At 42.5% G+C, this 20,025-nt stretch overlaps 1 protein-coding gene across 1 annotated transcript in view; it reads right to left on the bottom strand.

The window, feature by feature from the left end:
- Positions 1 to 2,775: 2,775 nt before the first annotated feature.
- STK32A (serine/threonine kinase 32A) overlaps positions 2,776 to 20,025 on the bottom strand; it is a 112,370-nt gene continuing 95,120 nt past the window's right edge. Inside the window, exons 8-13 of the mRNA XM_074360888.1 lie at positions 19,149 to 19,246; positions 13,072 to 13,188; positions 10,633 to 10,758; positions 9,167 to 9,295; positions 3,387 to 3,451; positions 2,776 to 3,014 (exon numbers count right to left, since the gene is read on the bottom strand). Coding sequence (XP_074216989.1) covers positions 2,921 to 3,014; positions 3,387 to 3,451; positions 9,167 to 9,295; positions 10,633 to 10,758; positions 13,072 to 13,188; positions 19,149 to 19,246 — 629 coding nt within the window. The 3' untranslated portion in view covers positions 2,776 to 2,920. The remainder of the gene's footprint in view (positions 3,015 to 3,386; positions 3,452 to 9,166; positions 9,296 to 10,632; positions 10,759 to 13,071; positions 13,189 to 19,148; positions 19,247 to 20,025) is intronic.

Here is a 20,025-nt window from a genome sequence, read left to right as displayed (position 1 = left end):
TGGAGTTTGGGTCATGGTCAGGGTCCCAGGGCCACCCCACCACCCATTTGCAGTCCCTGTGAATGCGCGGGGGTGGGCGGCCCCACTGCAGCGCCAGAGCATTTGAACCAGGAAGCTCCTGGTCTTCAAAACCTGCTCAGACTTTTCAGATGCTCCACACAGGTAAAGGAGGGAGCTGTTAGGAGAGAGAGTTTCCAGAAATACCAGACAAAAGGATGTAAGAACCACCCTGTTTTCTAAAATTCTTAGCCCCGAGCCTTGGTTGTCGTAAGCCTTGGTGAGTTATGTTCCACCCAGCGGGGTAGTAAATTTTAGCCCAAGTTGCAGCATTAACCAAAGGATCTGATTTCGACAACTAGCAATCACAGTAAGGATTTAGGGATCCTTTTATTTTTTAGAAAAATTTTTGTCCTGCTGCCCAAAATGTCCAGTGGTGGGAGGTGCTTAGAATCAGCTGTTCTCCACCGACAGCTGTAATGATGCAGCTTTTCTAACTTGAAACAAACACATTGTGGGTCTGTGGTCTGATTAGGACTGGAAATCACTCTTCTCTCTGAGGCTGTGCTCTGTCAGTGCACCCATGGTTCCTGAAAACCCGTAAAGGTGCCTTAGACATAGAAGCAGGTCATTGGAAGTAGAAACTAGGGATTCAACCTACAGAGGCTGTATTGGGTTCCTATCCCATTATAAACTGGAGATGTGAAACAGAGCAGAGGATTAACTCCCATCCCAGTGGAGATCCTACCAATCCCACTGCACTTGGGTGTTTCCTAAAGTCTCTCCTTTGGGATGATACATACAAGGTCATAGCAAGAGGAGGAGCCAGATGTCTGTCTGGAGCGATGAGTCAACAGCACATCAGAGCTTGAATTGAAACAAATGAAAGACGGAAGTTGGTTAACACACAAGTGGCCACTGACACTCCTGGTTACCAGCCCGGAGCAGGATCTGGTCACCTCCTTATAGCTCTTCTCAACCCATCCCTCCACTTTGGGAAATTGAGTCAGAGTATATACTGTTTGGAGGAAAATCAGCACAGACAAATAATGCAAGAGAAATGTAGAGAAAAGGAATTAAACAACACAAGAGCTGGTGTTTACTTCTTAACAAAAATATGGTTACTCTTAAAGAGGCACTGTTTCACAGCTCTTCAAGGCCAGAAGCTCTGGGCCTATGAGTTGAGCGAGGAGAAAACCATAAATGCTGAGTTAAAGTTCCGCACTGGTTTTCTCCCCCTTTTTGGTTGCCCCACTGCAACCTCCCTTCTGGGAAAGTCCTTTGTAGCTGGCGGCCGCTTCTGTTACTTCTGCCCATTTCCACCTGGCTGGTTTCTCAACTGGGTGCCAGTCTGGTCTCCTGTGTTGCCAGCTGACTGCCATCTCGGTGAGGCCCGTCCTCTGCATAAGTAAGGATGAGGTGAGGTGATCTGAGTGGCCAAGAGTCAGCCCCTCCTTGTCCCCGTTCATTCTGGACCACTCAGCAGCACCTGCAGGTTGCCAAGAAGAGTTTCTCTGCAAAGATCTGGGCATCAGGGGAGTGGAGTGAACATGCCTCACTTGGGTGAATTAAACTTTGTGTTCAGCAAATACATAAATAAAACAGAAAGAAAAAGAGTGAATATCAAGCCGATTTTAAATAAGCAATCCTGCCCGCCACCCTCGTCGTAAGTGCAAGTCAGTACTGCTGCTCCCTTAGTCAGCCTCCATGACCTTGGACCTCTCAGAGGTGTGCGGAATCCGTGGTTCCAGGTATGGGTCCAGTCTCTGTAAGTGTGTACAATCTCTTCATCATTTTAGTTCACCTGGAGTCAGCCAAAAATGAGACCATACATTAAAGACATAACGAACCCCCCAAAATGACCCATTTCATTAGCCAAGGGTCTCGTGATACTGGGCTTCTTTCAGAAAAGATACTCACTCTATGTTATGTATAATTAAAAGGATTTTTCAAGGGTAAATTTTACTATGGTCCCAAATTCCCCTCATGCTCTAACTTAGACTGTAACTCCTGGGTAAGGTACACCCTCGGTGTACTACAGGGCGGCCATGCTTTCAGCGTGGTGATATTCTTTTCTGATCCTCTCCAGACACAGGTCTCTGACAGTCTTAAGGGGACAACTAGCTCTCAAGAAACATGCTTCTAGAAGAAGGCAAATGGTGTGCTAATAAATATTCCACAACTGGCTTGCTCAGAAGGGGAAAGAAAAAAGCCCTGATTGGTAGCATGTCAGTTTCCGTGGTATAAATACTTCCGCCGTCACCAATTTCAGCCTCCCCACTTCATATCCCTGTGCAGGGAACTGGAACAGATGTGCATGGCCGGCTCTTTATGAGCTGATACAAGCTGCTGTGGTGTCCTGACCCCAGCACACGACTGGAAGGTCCTCAAAAATCTGTGTCACTGCTAATCTCGTCCTACTCATTTCTCCTTGAATGGATTCCTTACTCCTGTTCAGTTGGGTTTGGGGATTCTGATCTCTGTGAAGTTTTCTAGCTCTGAAGAGCCTTGCCCCATCACCCACCTCTGTCCATTTGTCACAGTGTAATTCAAAGGAGTGGAAAAATAAATCTACATCCAAATCTTCCTTTCAAAATAAAAACAAAGGCTGTTTAGAAGAACAGGATGATGGGAGTAGAAGTCAGAGTCGAGCTCTAGTTTTAACCTCTCATGTCAGAGGAATAAACTGAAGCAGAGAAAGCAGTTCAGTGACTTGCTCAAGGTCACACAGTGGAGACACGAGTTCCCAGGAGCCCAGGGACTCGTCACTGTATCCCGCTGCCCCCTTCCAAAGGTATTCATTCAGTGTCTCAGGTGTGTGAGGTGTGGAGAGGTGAGAATTACTGTCAGCTCCTCCTGACGTGGAAATCAGAAGCTCCTGGCCCAAGGTGCCAGGAAATGTCCCAAGAAGAAGATGTTGACTTCACAGGTGGTTATTCCAGCCATCCTCTTCCTGGGGGTCTTTGGTTTGTTCCAAGGCTACATTTGCTTGTCTTTTATTAAAATCCCTTTTTACTCTTAAAAGGAAAAAAAAAAATAAGGTGGGTTTATTCACTGAAGTAAAAAAGATACAAGCTTTTGAAATGACAGCATTAAGCCCAGCAATTTATTAAGAGGCATGAGCCAGGGTAACCTTAAAAAACACTGATTTTAAATATTTGTAATTCCCCATTCTTCTGCCCTTCCCATCAACAGAAACCTGAAGCCAAGCTATTTTATCTGTTACAATTTTTGAAATCTCTTACAAGAAAAGGTTTCTGAATTTTCCAGATTTTCTGCATCATTTTTGTGATGAGAAAGAATAAAAAATACATTAAAGCTTTGCAAGTAAAATCTGGCTGAAACACTCCATCATCGGCTGAGCAGCTCTTCTTCTGTGAGTCACTTACTTTTCTCTGTTGAAAATGATGAACTCCTTCTGGACAGATTCGAGGTGCTTTTGAAGAGCGCACGTCTTCCAGGTGAACATTGGAAAGAAGGAAAGAGGTATAGCTAGCAGACCATAAAGACCGCCAAACAGCCAATCACCTATTGAATGTCTGTTAACTGAGTGGCCCAACCGATGAAGACCAATGTATCTTGTGCGTGGATGGTATCTGAAAGTTTACTGCAGGAGGGAGACCCCAACCAGATTAACAGAGGGGCAAATAACAGGAAAGAAACCGAGGAGAAGATATGTCAGCTCTCTGCTCCCCACAGTGAGGCAGCAAGGAAGACCAGGGTCAGGGCTTCTCAACTTAATGTCTTTTAGCTGTTGAGCCCGAGAAGAAACCACAGCTTCAAGGCAGGTGGGGACCAGGGTTTACGGAGTTGGCCACCTACTTGCTTCTCATCTCCAGGCCCTCATGTGAAAGGTTTGGGCGTTCTGAAACCAAGTCCCCTAAAACCGAGTTCCCCTGCCAAATGTATGGTTAACCTCTCTATCCAAACTTTAGTCCCTTTTCTTGTCCTGCCCCTGTTCCCCTCAGGATTGAGGGTATCAAAGAGAAAGAGGGACTGAATCTGAGCAGGACCCTGTGGGGCTTTCCCAGGTCCAAAAGTCCCTCTGTCCCCAGTTTCTTGTTTGTAGGAAAAAAAAAAAAAAAAAAAAAAAGGCTTTAGTCTCCTAGGCCTTCCTCAAATTCCAAAGGGCAGGCTTAAGCTGTTAACAGTTAGGGTGACAGAGTCACAGGACTCCTAGGTCCTTCTGCAAGGATACAGATAACAACCTGATGCATACCTTTGAGTTGTTCTGCAGAAACTAAGACACCTCCCCCCCCCCCCCCACACCAGTGGAGGATGGTGACTGCGTGCTGACCACAAGCACTAGACCCCAGACTGGTTGGAACCAGAAAGTTGAGATCCCTGAAACATCACTCTGTTATCTCACCACCAACCAATGAGAAGGAAGTCCAGGAGCTGATCATGTGTCCTATGACCCTCTCCCCTAACCCTGTCTTCAACCATTCAACTCTTGCCTGAATGCCATCAGGGAGCTTGGGTCTTTTGAGTACAAGTGGCCCGTTCTCCTTGCTTGGCCCGTGTATTAAACTTTCTCTGCTCCCAACTCTGATGCTTAGGTTGGTTTGGCTTCACTCTGCATCCAGCACACAAACTTGGGTTCAACAACAACAACAAACTTGGATTTAATGAATATCCTACAAATGTGTCTTCACACTGAATTCTGCTGGAACGTTCCCCTCAACAGCTGCACTGGGGTCGATTAACTACACTTCAGTTGCAGAGAGCAGCCTTCTTCATTGGTGACTTTCTCATTGATTTGCAAAGCATTAGCTTTGACACTTCGCTGCCTGGCTGTCAATATCTTTTGATGACTTTTCTGTCATAATGAGAAAGTTTAACCTCAAAGAAAAAGGATGACAATCATCAGGCCCAGGACAATGTCAGCCCAGACCAAGTGTTTGAAAAGTCCACAACAGAATACTCCCAAATTACTTCTGATGAATGCCACTCTTCTCTAGGGGGGGAAAATCATTCATTCATTTGGGTTTTAAATCCAGGAATTTGAAAATCCTAAGTCCTCAAGTACTGGAGAGTTTTTTTTCTTTTCCTGAACAAACATTTAAGGGACAGGAGAATAAACTAAAAAAAAAGAGAAGGAATTTCAGAGAAGAGGGGAGGGGAGCAAAACAAAAGAAGGAAGATTCTACACCTCACTCTTACCCCCAGCTGGGGTACTCGGAACCCTGAGCGTTTCCAGGATTAGCCACGGGGACACGAAGCTACAGGGTAGACACGATCTGATAGAGCTTCTTGGAGCAGCAACTTTACACCAAGATTTTAGAAAAAAATATTATTTTCTTCTTTTGTTTCTATTTTTTTTTGTATTTAGAAAAAAATGTTTAACATTAAAATATTGCACAAAAAGAAAATATACAATTTTTTAACATACTTATATAATATTTTGTGTTTATATATTTTATATACCTGTGTTTATGTACACATTATATATGTATTTCTATACATTTTAGAAATACATAAAATATGTATATAATATAAACATATATAAGTATATACATATATAAACATAAAATGTTATATAAACTATAACATGAAAAATATTTAAAATATTAACATTTAAAATATTTTAACATTAAAAATCACGATGATAGTCAAATAAAATGCAGATGCCCACATGTGTTTTTCCTGTGTCACAGAACTCTGTTTTATTTAAACAAAGACGTGAAAGGCACACTCAGAGACGAGGCTGTGACACGGAACTGCAGACCCCACGAGCCCCGCCCCGGGCCCCGAAGGGCTCACAGGCAACACGTTCTGTTTCCTCTCCTTTGGGTGGAAAAGTGTAAGAAGCCCAGCTCCACGGACTAGTCAACAGGAGTGGCCAGAAACAGGGTGTGAGGGCAGGAGTGAGAGCAAACAGGATGGGGGAACTAGTGGTTCTTCTGTGACTAAGAAGGGAAGTGTTGGTTAAAAATCTTAGAATGTGTGTTTCAGGGATGAGAGAGAAAACAGTGATCAGACTGGTATCAGTGGAGATGGCTTCAGAAATGTCTGACGGGTTGAGAGCAGGGGGAGATCTCGGGAGGCAGAAACAGAGGACTTAGAGCATTTGCTCCTACAGCAGGCAGACTGGGTGGTGTGCCAGTCTTTTTGGTTCTTTAAAGGGGTTGACAAGCCGAGAGGGATTAAAGTGGAGAATATTCTGGAAGCAAAAAAACAACAGAGACATCTACGGTGAGCATGAACAAAAGCCACAGAGAAGAATGAAGTTAGAGGTCAGGGCGGAGGTGGAAACGTTAGCTATCTTGATTGTGGTGGTGGCTCCGTGGGTGTGTACCTCTATCAAAATGCATCCCGTTGCACATCTGAAATACGTGTAGTTTGCCGTACAGAAATCATGCCATTAAAGAAAAGGAGGAAGTAGAGTGGAAAAGTAAAACATAAAGCAGCTAAGTTTTGGCAGACACGTTACATGTTCTAATTGACTCAGATCAGTCTATGAAGTAGGTACTAATACTAACTCCGTTTTATAACTGAGGAAACCGAGACACAGGGGAAAGGAGAACCTTAGCTTTTACTCAATTTAATCACATGCTGGATTCTACAGCTTTGGGTGGTAACCTGAGTGGCACACCTGAAGAATGCTTAAAAATCCTGCTGCCCAGGCCACACCCCCAGACTCAAATGAATGAATAAACATGATAATAATATAATCACTTGCTAAGACTGACCCTCACATTTTAAAATCCTTGAGTAGAGAGAAAGTGCTGTTTTGAGATTCACCATCTTTCTGATGCTTCTTTGGGGGAAGACTAACTCTTTGTTTTGAAGCAAAATCTTTTATTTTTAAACTGAGGCTCTAAGATTAGGAGAAATTGGAGTAAAATGGTGGCATAGGCAGCTCTGGGCTCCCACCCCTCAACTGAAACAGACAAATTCAAGCAGAAACTGTCACAGCCAACATCGTCAGAACTCTGGAAAGCAATCAAAGGTTTATAGCAACCAAACAAACACTGAATCAAGAAAGAAACAACTTAAAAATGGTTATGCATATTTTACCATGATAAAAAAAGTTACAAACAAGATGAAACAAGCAAAAAGATTAAGAGGATGTAAACTCTGATTAAGTATGTAAAGACCTCTATGTCATGGGCAGAGCTGCTGCTTGGTGAGTGATTCTGAAGTTGATATGAGACCTGGGAGGAAGAGGAAACTGCTTTTTTTCTTTTGCTTAGTATTAGAAAATTCTGGGGGTTCTGTACTGTGGGTCAGTGGCTCATGGCCTTTTCCAGCAGGGGAGGGAGTTTGCCCCAAAACCGGGTGGCTGGATGCAGGTTGGAACTAGGACGGTGGAGGACCAAAGGGAGACGTCCCATGGGTGGAACTTGATTTTGTAATTCTAAGATCAGCAATGACCAGTTGACCAGTCGACACTGTTTAGTTTTAAACTTTTCTTCTTTTAATGAATTGATCAAAGACTTGTTGAGCCTCTACTGTATTAGAGGCACTCTTGGGGTACCATGAAGGCAATGTGGGTAAGACGGACCTGGTCCTCATCCACAAGAAGCGTTCACTTCAGTGGGCCAGAAAAAGAAACATAAACAAACATATAAATAAAACATTTATAAACCGTGTTAATGTTGCAAAGGAATAAAAAATAAGGGCTGAGAAGGAGAAAGATGGTGAGGGGACCTCATCTTCGCTACGGTGGCATTTAAGGAAGGGAGGAAACCCCTAACTGAAAATCCAAGAGGAGAACCTTTCAGGAAAAGAGTAGAACAAGTGCCCTGAAGAAGGACAAGACTTGCAGTGCTTGAGGGTCGGACACCTGCAGGGCCAGTGTGGCTGGAGAGATCTGAGTGAGTCAAGAATGGTCGAGTACAAGGATGGTGCCGGGAGAGGCAGACAGACCACGCGGAACACGGTAGGCATGGCAAAAAGTTACAAATTGCTCTCATCTCTAACACTTCAGAAAACTTACAATACAGACAGTGTCTGTCTCTACATGTGGGGGCCTGTTAGTAGAGGAGTGAGGACAGGCAAGCTCTCCGGAGGCGTGGGCCTGGAGAAGCCAGCTGGTTATGGTATGAAGAACAGATCATTAGCAGGAAGAGGGTTGAAGTAAAAAACAACAGGCAAGAGGGGTTTGTGGCGCAGCTAAGCATTCCTCGGAGGGCCCTAGGAAACACTTATGGGTGGGAATCTGTCAAGAGGCCAGTTCTGTGGACAAGCAGGATGTGGACGTTGGTTACTTGACCATTAAAGGGCACAGTGGCCCCTGAGGACTAGAGAAACTGGGGACAGTGAAGATTCACATTTGTTTGCACAGCTATTTTCATCACAAGAGTATGCGTTCTTCCAGAACAGAGATGTCACTGAATGCAGGAATTACATCGCACCTTTATCTATTTTCAGCGTTGAGCACACAATGCGGCAGATAACAGGGATTCAATAAAAGTAGCCTAAATAAATGTATGGAGGGAGGGAGGGATAGATGATCGTTCGCTGAGTGGGTACGGAGGTGGGTGGATGACAATGTGGATTAATGGATGACCGTTAGCAGCCAAGTGGATATTTATTCCTTCACCATCATTATAATACATAGAACCACATGTATAAAATCCTGCTGAGTCCCTGCGAGTTACTATACTAAAATCTGAGATCTTTAACTGATAGAGAATAATATCACCAGTTACAAAATTAATTTGAATCAGCCTGAGATCCAGCAGTAGTGCTCAACCACGTTGAGAATTCCGTATTTTGGTGAATAGATAGCACAAGATTTTGCTTCTGGCAAAGACCAGACACTCCCTCTAGGGCTGGCTGCTCCCGGTGACTCCTTGATGGGCGGGGGCCTAAAACAGCCCTGCCTGTACTCTGGGACCCGCCCACTGCCCGCCCTTCTAGGGGTGGTCACCTGGCCCAGGCTTGGCCAATTAGAATCTCTCCTAGGAGACGGCAAATTTTAAAGGAGAGGACAACAAGTGAATCAAGTTAATGGCAGAGATCTGGGGGGGAAGGTTCAGGCTTGCAATATTGCTGGAGGCCCACAGAGCTGCCCTTTCAGAAGCGGGGGTGTCCAACCCCTCCTCAGATTCCCAAAGCAGCAAAATCAAGGTGCTGGGATGACCTCCCACCAGAAGCTCCCCCAATGAAATGCAGCGGCCATGAAGAGCCCCAGGACCCTGAGTCCGAGAGGTCTGCTTACCTGGGAGGAGTCACATTTCCGCATCTCCTTCTCCTTCTTGGCCAGGCGCTTCTTCTTCTTGTGCAGAGGCTTGGACTCCAAAATCATTTCTTCGAGTTCAAAGGTGGGGTCGCAGTTCAGCCTGCCTTTCTGCAAGGAAGACAGGTTGGCTCGCTCTTTAGATTCCTGCATCTTTCTAAAAATAAAGCTCGACCGAGTATGGAGACTAACCCTGAGTCCTGCGGGGGCAGTCCAAGAATAACAAGCTGGGATTCCCACTCGAAGTTTTTGATAATTTACTGCCAGCATTGTTTTTCATGTTCTTTGATTTTGTAATCTGTTTATTTTTCTGAACTCTCAAGAAGCCCTTCGTGAGTTAGAAAGAAGATCAAGTTATAATTACTTTTCTAAAGTTTGAACTTTGGGGCCATGTTTCTCCAAGTGGCTTCAACGGTGGATCAGAATCTCCCGAGTTGTTTGCTCAAATTCCCAGTTCCCCAACCAGACCTCCAGAATCAGTGCTTCCGAACGCCAGGGCCAGGAGACTGCATGTTTAATAAGCTCCCCAGATAATTCAGATTCACAAGTCAGTCAGAATCACACGGAAAAGGTCTCTCGAGGCCGTACTGATGGATGGCTCATGGCAGAGTGGCCAGGTGAGACCCCCCCCCGCTGTGCCACATGCTCACCCCTAATTCCTCCCCGCTGCTTTCTCTCCACCTGTCACAGCATCTCCCTCTGCTCTTGGCACGTGAAGGATCACACCCACAGCAGACTCCTGGCTTGGGCTTAAGAACAGAAAACTGAATTGTCTAAGAGCTCATCATTCTGCCAGTCTTCCTACAACGGAACGCGTGGAATCAGGCTGTAGGGAGAGAGGAGCTAGAGGTCTCACTTGGCCCGTTGGAGGGAACTTCTGGATCTGGTTTTACCAGTGGGCTGCGGGAAGCCACAAATGTTTCTTGGCCAAGTACCTCCAGTGGGAATTACTTCCCTTTGGCTATTAGTCATAGTGAATATAGTTCCTGGCATAGACCTACCAGAGGTAGAGGGGTGAATGGTAGAAATAAATACCTCACCCCAATCCCAACAGCTTCCAGTCCTTGGATACTCCCAGAACTCCACGGATACCAATTTCTACATCTTGGGAATCAGAGAAAACTTTTTTTCTGTAATTAGCAGATTTCTGGAAATGACTATTTGTAGAATTAGGGCTTCTGTCCAGTGAAAGTAAGCCGCAAAAGGTCTAAGGAGCCAGCACTCCCGACACAGCCCTGCACTAGCGTCCCAGCTCGGCCGCTTGATAGCTGGGTGACGTTTGGTGGCCAGTTTGCCCTGTGTGTGCCTCAGTTTTCTCACCTGTAAAATGGGAATCTGGGCTGTCTTACAACACCTGCGTCCTTATCTAACGAGACCACGTGTATATCTGCACACAGAGTAATATGAGTTGGATGCGAGCTACTATGGATTTGTTAGGGTTGACTTACGTTAGGAGTAAATCCTGGAATGAGCCTCTTCTGCAAAACTGCGTCCCACTTCACATCACTCATGTACGGGAAATTCTGAATGTCAGACAAGTGAGAAAACCGTTGGTCTGGATTCAGTTCCAGAAGCTGCCGATGGAATACCAACAAGGTCATGAGGAAGGTCAAAAGTTAGAGGACAAAAAAATCTTAGACTCCCTACACATATTTTCAAGTGTAGGATTGGAGGATATAAGGCAGCATTCTCCTTCCCCAGCTGCATAAACAAGTTACACAGATGACAAATGGTCAGAATGAACCGTAAGTTGGGTTTTGCAACGTGGCGAGTGAAAACAGCTTGTTCTACTGAGTCAAACCTGCCTTTGTTTCCTGATTCCTCTACTTACTAATGATGGGCAGGTCTGTTCTCTATTTCATAAGGCTTGGCTAGGATTAAATGAGGCCATGTCCATAAAGTGATGAAGAGGTCTGTTGTTATTAGGTGGAAAATGTGCATTGGTTTTTACAAATGAAATTCATTTCACACTAAAAATTGTAGCTGTTTTTACAGCTAATCAAAATATACTGGGGTTGACACAGATAAGATGTAACTAAGGTTATTGCTCTAGTTCTGGGTTTTAGGAACTAGGATTAGATTTTTTTTTCTCCCTTAACCACCCCAGAGCCAAGACCAATAGAATATATCACTCAAATGGGAAATACTAGTTCCACTTGAGAATGGGCTTGGGGGTGACAGCTGTGGGTCATCAGGGTATATACTCTTGGGGGAAGAGGGCTGTGTTGAAACTAAGGAAAATTTGCTTATGGAAAATGACCCCCTATTCTTTAGCCTTGATATCACCAACAGCAATACCTCTATTCCAAAACAGGACACTTGACCCACAGACAAGGGACACAGGCTTTGAATCCTTAGCCCCCAAAGTGTTTTTCTTTGACTGACAACAACCTGTGCAGATTTTCTCTCTTCAGAAAAAAGCCACGCCCATCCTCTTGGGCTCCTTATTCTTTCTTTCACATAATCATTCAATACACATGACTGAGCTCTTGCTACCATTGTCCTTAATCATTCTGTTGAACCTTGAAAATTTGATGGAAACGCTGGACCTCGTTAATTCAAATATCAAATGCTACCACCTGTCAGGCTCTGGGCTGGATGCTGAGGATACCTTGGTGAACAAGTCAGACGTGGGCCCTCCCCTGCGCAGCTTAGAGAACAACGGTCATTAGCCCAAGAAGCACACATGTGCAATACAGAAGTTCAAACTGAAAAATACGATGAAGATTGCGCTACATGGGCTAACGAGAGAGGGAGGCTCTCCGGGGATGTGATATTTGAGCTGAGATCTAAAACTGTGTTTCTCAAACTATGCAGAAGGGCTAGGTATTTCTCTTTGTTTGTTTTGATTTCCAACCCACTGAAAATAATACATGGTCTTACTGTGCATAGCTAGTCTGGAACTCCACACTGTGTGCAACTTGTTTTTGGGGTTTGACATCAACCTATATAGGCTTGTACACTGTTCAAGGAGACGTGCTTTGAGGTCTCAGCAGCATCAAATTCTACAGAAGTTTTCTGTGCTTCTCTCAATTCCTCTTCTGGCCATGGAGCTCTGGGAAGTAGTTTGTGGACCTGACCAGTCAGTAAATCACACTGAATAGTACTGATCTAAGGGAGGGAGTTGGAAGAGCTGGAAGAGCTGGGGAATGGGAGCACTGTTTGAGGCAGAGAGACTAGCATGTGCAAAGGCCCTGTGGTGAGAGACTGATGAATGAAGTTGGGGTTGGGGAGGGGAAAGAGAAGAGGAAAGATAGGGCAAAACAGTTTATTTATAGTCAAAGGGGGGACAAAAGTCCAAAATAAGACTTGACAGGTAGTTAGAACTTTTATACTATATAAATTATTTTGATCTGTATTCTAAGAACAACACAAAGACAATGAACTTTGCTTTGAACAGATCCCTGTGTTTATGGAGTGTGTAAAAGTGTGCAGGGGCAAACCAGTTATAAGGCAAGACTTGAATGCAGGAGGACTGGGACAGTAGCAGTGGAGGTGGAGAGAAGTGACAATGTCAAAAGATATTTAAAAGGTCAGCTATGAACGTGGTGGTGAGGAATGGTTTCTGGCTCTGGCTCGTGTAAGTGAGTGGATGGAAAGGTCAGTCACCGAAAGAGGGAACAGTGGAGAAAGTCCAGGAAATACAGACAGTTCAAGAACTCCATTTTGGGCAAGTGGAGTTTGAGATGTCTTTGGGACTTACAGGAGGACACGGGCCTTGCCTTAATGAAGTCATGCGTTTGAAAGCTGTTAGCGGCACAGCCCACTCTGGACACGTATATTATCATGACGGCTTCCAATATTGCACCTTAACTTCTAACCTCAAACCAGAGCACACGTGTCTGTATTTTAATCACTTCCTTTTGTCCTGCAATCTTCCTTCTTACCTTTTTAAGAAGTGACACCATTTCCTGTGACCAGGCAGAAGGGTAAGTCACAAGAGCCGTCTCAAACAGGTGTGCAATTTCCTTGCTGGAAGTGCTGGAGCGAATATGATACGGTCTCTTAAGGGGGAAAAGAAGTGAAACGAAATAGGAGGCTTCATTTTCATAGGGGAAAAGAAAAAAATTGTGCTTTGCAAATGTTTCCAAGCTGGTTTTCAACCAGTAAAATCTCAATGTCATTTTCATTTTTTTCTCAAAGAACAATTCAATTTATTTAAACAAAAACAGTTCAACCATTCATACCACCTCCCATCCCACCCCTCACCCCGTTTCTGGCAACCACCAATCTGTTCTCAGTATCTATGCGCTTGTATTGATGGATTGTCAATATTTTCAAATTCCTTTCAGTTGATTGTGGTGTTTGTGTTGCCATATGCAAATGCAGTCCACTGTTTCCAGACTTCCTACTTTATAAATAGGGTACCAGAGATCTATAGTTTCTTGTGAAATCTCAGAATTTTAAAAGTTGGTAATTCCTCTGTGTCAAAGGAAGCATTCCTATGGGCTAAATCCACCCTGAGATGCCAATTTGGAACTGTTTTGTAGGGTAGCTTATATAAGTATTCACATAAAATATTGGACTAATGCTCAGTAAATGGAAGTTTTTAAAAATGTTATTTAAGTGTTGTTTATAAAGAGATCCAGAGTTTTACCATATACACTTTTTTTTTACCAAGTTCGGGATTGAAGGGTACCCAGAAAACTTCAAACCTAATCCATAAATTCCCAGTTCTATGGAGTAGGGTGGAGACTTTTATGATGAGGCAAAAGTATTTTTATTTCTGAAAGAACCAGGTTCTTCTTTTAATTTTGGAGAAAAGAAAGCAAAAACAAACAACTGGTGGCTTTGTTATAGTTTTCACAGACATCCACTAGAGGGCAGCCTTTACCTGTGTTAATTTCTGTTTTTCTAAGTACTCGCGTTGGAATTGTCTCTCTGTATGTGAACTGTGAACTACTTAATGCCACAGATTATTCCATACATGCCTGCGGGACCTAGCACCTAGTAAGCTCTCATTACGTGTTTGTTGAATGAAAAAAATTTTAATATTAGATTAACCAACAATAAGACAGTTAACATGGATATGAGCATTTATCAAGAGCCTGGATCTTTCAAGATACTTAATAAATGATTGTGGACCAATGAACTAAATTGGAAGAAATGGAGGAGTTACATTTTTTCCCTTGTTGTAGATCAGTATTAAAAGGTGATATAATGTAATTAAGTGTTTGAGCTCTGGAGGCAAAAGACTTTTGAGTGCTAACCTGGGCCACTCCATTTGGTTTTTTGTTTGTTATCATTTTCTTTTCTTTTTTCATTGAAATATAGTCAGTTTACAATGTTGTGTCAGTTTCTGATGTACAGCATAATGTTTCAGTCATACATATATGTACATATATTATTTTTCTTTATAAGTTACTAACAAGATATTGAATATAGTTCCCTGTGCTATACAGTAGAAACTTGGTGTTTATCTAATTTATATATAGTGGTTAGTATCTGAAAATCTTGAACTCCCAATTTATCTCTTCCCACTCCCTTTCCCCCAGGTAACCATAAGTTTGCTATGTCTGTGGGTCTGTTTCTGTTTTGTAGATGAGTTCATTAGTGTCTTCACTTTTTAGATTCCACATATGAGTGATATCATATGATGTTTTTCTTTCTGGTATTTCTTCACTTAGAATGCTGGATCACTCAGTTTGAGTTTCAGTTCCTCCATCTGTAAGATGAAGCTACTTCATCTGTAAAAATAAACTGCCTTAGGAGATTGTTGGGAAAATTAAATGACACATACATGTACAGTTCTCAGTAGAGTGGCTAATATACTGGAGAGATTTTTATCATTATTGACAGAAGGGTAAAAATGATGGTGGATATAAATGTAAATAGCGAACAGCAAGATGAGTCATGAGTCAGGCTGATGTGAAGGAAGGCTTAACTCTGCACATAGTATGGCAGCAGCAGCTGCTCAGGGAACCAGGAAGTGCGAGAGGCTGACTCCCGAAAAGGAGACTGGCCAAATTTCATTATTTTATGCAAGGTCTAAAATCACTCACCATATATTTACTTCCTTCAAGACCGAACGAAGGACCATAGTTAATTCATTTGTCTCAGTAACGATACAGGAGAAGTAACCCTCGTAACTCAGCGTCCTAGGTGCACTGTCAGCATCCGCAGTGTTACTGACTGTTAGCTGGCTGAAGGGCGCCGTGGGTCACCATGTGTGGTTCACTGCGTGTTTACCATTAAGAGCTTGGGCCGGTTTGGCACACTCAAGCTTCTGAGGTTACAGGTGAGGGCACACATTTTTTTTTCTTTTTTTCAAATTTACTTCTTTAATTCCCTGATGTTTCTAAACCTGCCTCTGAGACATCTAAAAACGCAAAATGCTTCGATAAACCACTAAATGAACTAATGAATGCCACAAGCAAATGGCTTCAGCATGTTGTGTTTTTTTTTTCATTTACTTTAGAAGGCCATATGACTGAATTTAATATACATTTTAAATGCTCATCATCTGTCAACTTGCCTTTGTCCTGTGCAATAACTTATTTTTCTAGTTCTAAAATTTAAAATCTATGTTAAGTCATCCACAACCACCACTGTATATTTGTTCATTTACTGAATATTTATGGAATGCCTGCGACGGTCCAGTACCTCTGCTTGGCATTGAGGATGCAATGAAGACAAGAGAGATGGGGCTTCTACACTGGTAGCACCTATAGTTCACTCAGTGAGACCGTGAATAGTTACAGAGACTGGACATGGACACACGGACACAAACACGCATGGAATACATGCTATAAAGAAAAACCATAGTGTGCAATGACAGGATATATCAAATAATTCTAGGGCAGTGTATACATGAAGAATGAGAATATAAAGAATAAACAAGGTGGAAAAAGTAAAATGTTAGCCAGGACAAAGTGAGGTGTTGTGGTAACAGCCTTATTTCAGGGGTACAGAAGCAAAAGAGTTGCACCTAAAGGTGTACAATTAGTGCAAAACAACATGTACCTATCAGAAGCTAATATGGATAATACAGAACTAGAGACGATGTGGACCTTGCCTTTACAGTGGCGATGAGTGCTGGGACAAGAGGGATGACAGCAGTGTCAGGGCTAAGGGACCCATTCATCAAGACCACAGCCAAGCTCAGAGACCACAGGGATGTTCCAGGCACATTTCCCTTGAAAGCATGTATTTTTCTGTAAATTAACAATTTGTAAATTTGGAGGCAATTACTGTTTAGCACCCTTCTTCTGTAGTTTAGTTGTGTTGATGGTTGTAACTAAATACCTGCATTTCATTTCTTCTGATTGGCTATATTTTGAAACATAATTATGTGCAGCCTCGCTGGTGAGTCGTTGCTGGAATGTGTCAGAATTGATTTGCAGTGACTTGCTCCTCCATACTTTCAACCTGCATCTGTTAGGTACCCATTTAAAGTTAAATACTGTGGCTGATACTCAACTGTATAAAACACTTGCTTCACCTTTAATAAATGCACAGTCTAGTAATACAAAGGAGAGAAAAACTTAAAAATTGATATACCTGGAAGAATTTACAAGGGTAATAAATTTGCGAAATGGATTTAATCCTAAAAAATAAAATAGATTTAGGTATTCGATGTAGAAAGTTCTACATTTTATCTTAAGTGAAAAAAAAATCACAACAGAAAGGTAGAGCACACGTCTATTTTTTTCTGAAACAACAACAATAATACTATATATGTGCGTGTATGTGAAAATAGATTATTCTCATAAAACAGAAAAGGTTCAGAAGTGAATACAGCAAGCTGTTCATTCTGGAATGATGAGACTGGAAGATCAAAGGAGGGTTTAATTTCTTTTTTTTTTTTAAACACAGGTTTGTTTGTTTTTATTTGCAGGGGGAGGTAACTAGGTCTACTTATTAATCATTTTTTTTTTAATGGAGGTACTGGGGATTGAACCCAGGACCTCACACATGCTAAGCATGCACTCTACCACTTGAACTATATCCTCCCCTGGGGTTTAATTTCTTAATTGAAAATTTTCTTTGCTTTAGAGGATATGGTTGATGTTGACCTTCATTTCCATGCTTTTCTATATTTCCCAATAATGTTAAATAAGGAAAGGTCTTAAGAGAGTGAAAGTACATAAATATTTGGAAGGGATACAGGTCACTTTAGCAAGAGAGAGCAGAGAAAGTCTCTTTAGAGAAGGTGCTGTGTTGTCCAGAGCCATAAAGAACAGGGAGGGTTTGAGTCTGAGAAAGGCCCTTCCTGCAAAAGAAACTTGGGGGCATCTAAAAGTCTGTTTCTTCCTTAGAAATGATCAGTATCCATTAGACAGAAGGCTTCTGCAAAGCTCTACAATTAAGACACATCCTTAACTTTATTCAAACTCAATGGAGCAATTTCCAAACTTATTCAAAGAATGATTTAAAAAAAATAAAAGACCAGGGTTTATCTGGAAATATCTTTATGGGCAGAGGAATAAGAGGAGAGAAGCCCCTTGGGATGCCTTGAGAGAGAAGCAAGTGCAGAGAGGCTGAAATGAGCTTTTCAGGAGTCAAGGTCATTCAGACTGAAGCAAAATCTGAAAAGTGAACCCGGTTCTAAAAGTCAAAGAACGCCAAGCTAAGGTATCTGAGGAGTGTGTGTGAGAATATGTGAGGCACTGGGGAGCAAAGCATTTTTTAAACATGAAAAGTTAGATCTGTGGTCTACAAAAAAGAATGTGCCCTTCCATGTTCACTGCAGCACTATTTACAGAAACTAAGACACAGAAACGACCTAAATGTCCATCAACAGATGACTGGGTAAAGAAGACACACATATATACATACATACTTATATAGTACATGCTTACATATTATATATGACATGTACATTTATGCATAATATTATATGGATATATTGTAAGTGAATAATGGAATATTATATATAACATGTAACATATAATTTATATGAACAATAGAATATTATTCAGCCATAAAAGGAAATCCTGCCATTTGCAACAAGATGAAGGACCCTGAGGCCAATATGTGAAGTGAAATAAGTCAGACAGAGAAGACGAATACTGCATGGTATCACTTCTATATGGAACCTTAAAAAAAGTCAAACTCAAAGAAGCAGAGAATAGAAAAGTGGTTGCCGGGGGTTGGAGGTGGGGGAAATGCAAAGAGGTTGGTAACAGGGCACGAACTTTCAGGTCTGAGATGAAGAAGGTCTGAGAATCTAAGTAGAACATAGTCATGGTAGTTGATAATGCTGAATTGATGAATGCATGTATAAGTTCAGCAACCTAAGAGTAACTTTTCTTTACCTTTCCTAAGCAAAAGAAGAAAAGAAAAATGAATCTGACAAAGTTAACACATTGTCAGTTACATCAAATCCCAGGGAACCACCATGAGGTCCAATAATATGGGAGGGAGAAAAAAAAAATCTTTTCCTTCCAAAATTCTTCCCCCAAATTTCTTCTTCTTTCCTTCCAAAATTCTTAGTTTAAGAAGTGTTTCTTTTAAAAGGAAACTACTCTTATTTGCCGCTGAACCCAGAACCCAAGAGCCAAATGAAAGACAGGAATCCAACAAGACAGGGCATGAATTGTGTTGTGTTAATAATTCACACTCACCTTGGGGAAGTGTGTCCGAGGTAGAGTCCTGTACTGTGACTGCAAAATGATTTTCTTTAAACAAACAAATATATTTATACAGGATATGGGGGAGTGAGGTGTATCGATTTCCCCTCTCTGGGAGTTAATAATATCCCTATTGTTCATTTAATTTTATCTGCATAGTTTAATATCAACTCACATGTTTGGTCCCACATGTAGGAGAGTGAATTCATATGTGCAGAAATCCCAAAGGTGGTTACTAGCATCACTGGGCATTGTTGTTTTCCCCTCGCAAACTACTTGATTTTTAGCCAAAAAAAAAAAAAAAAAAAAAAAAAAAAAAAAAAAATCAATTCTTTCATTCTAAAAATGGAACTTGCAGGAAAAGTAACCAAAGAGAAGTGTAACTACCGTACCCGGCCTCTGAGCAGCTCGTACGCCGTCACTCCCAGTGACCACCAGTCAACAGCAAAGGAATAGCCCGCTTCTCTGCTGGAGCTGAACATCTCAGGTGCTGAAAAACACCGAAAGGTTAGGTCACTTTTACTCCCGGAGACATTAACAAATCTATCTTCCCAACATGTTCCTCCAAAGGCGAACTACCCAGGTAAAGGGTATAAACACTTTCATGAGTGTTTGTCATCCATTGCTAGATTGCTCACTGCAGTCCCAAATTCCTCAGTTTTTTAATCTCTCTCATTCATCGACCAGCACACAGGCGCAGGCAGGCGCAGGCCTTCGTGGGCAAATTCTTCTCTTACTCAGACCATGCCCCTGTTAAAAAGCTGGATCCCATCAGGCCTCAAAGGGGTGGCTGACACTGAAAGCAAGAAAGCTGAGAAGAGTTATTGGTTGTCTTGATTGGGAAGGGTTGTGGTAAGGATATTAAGTTGTGTTACTGCTGCGAACAGTGTGCAGAATTTGTCTCAAACTACACGGCACTGGCTTTCCAACTCAGAGTCATCAGTAAGAAGTGAGGGCAGCATTTGCAGCCTGCAAGGAGGGGTGCGGGAGGGGAGCGGAGGAGCGGGAGCTCCCACAGGGAGAAGGTGTCACATGAGCAGTGGCGCTTGTACACCTTGTACCCTAGTCTTTGAACTGACTCGAATGAACGAACAATACTGAATCAATTAATCAAGCACTGGTTGCAAACCTTAGCTCTGACACCAGGCTGTCTGGGTTTGAAACCTGCCTTCACCACTTATTGTGACCTTAAATAAGTCAGTGGGCTGAGCTGGAGAATCTCCATCAGCAAAATCAGAATAAGAAGAAAGTGATCTTTACCGAGGTGAG

This window comes from Camelus bactrianus, chromosome 3 (genome assembly GCF_048773025.1).
Source record: "Camelus bactrianus isolate YW-2024 breed Bactrian camel chromosome 3, ASM4877302v1, whole genome shotgun sequence".
NCBI classification, from domain to species: Eukaryota; Metazoa; Chordata; class Mammalia; order Artiodactyla; family Camelidae; genus Camelus; species Camelus bactrianus.
Note: the sequence above shows the minus strand (reverse complement) of the source record. Positions and strands in the feature narration are given on the sequence as shown.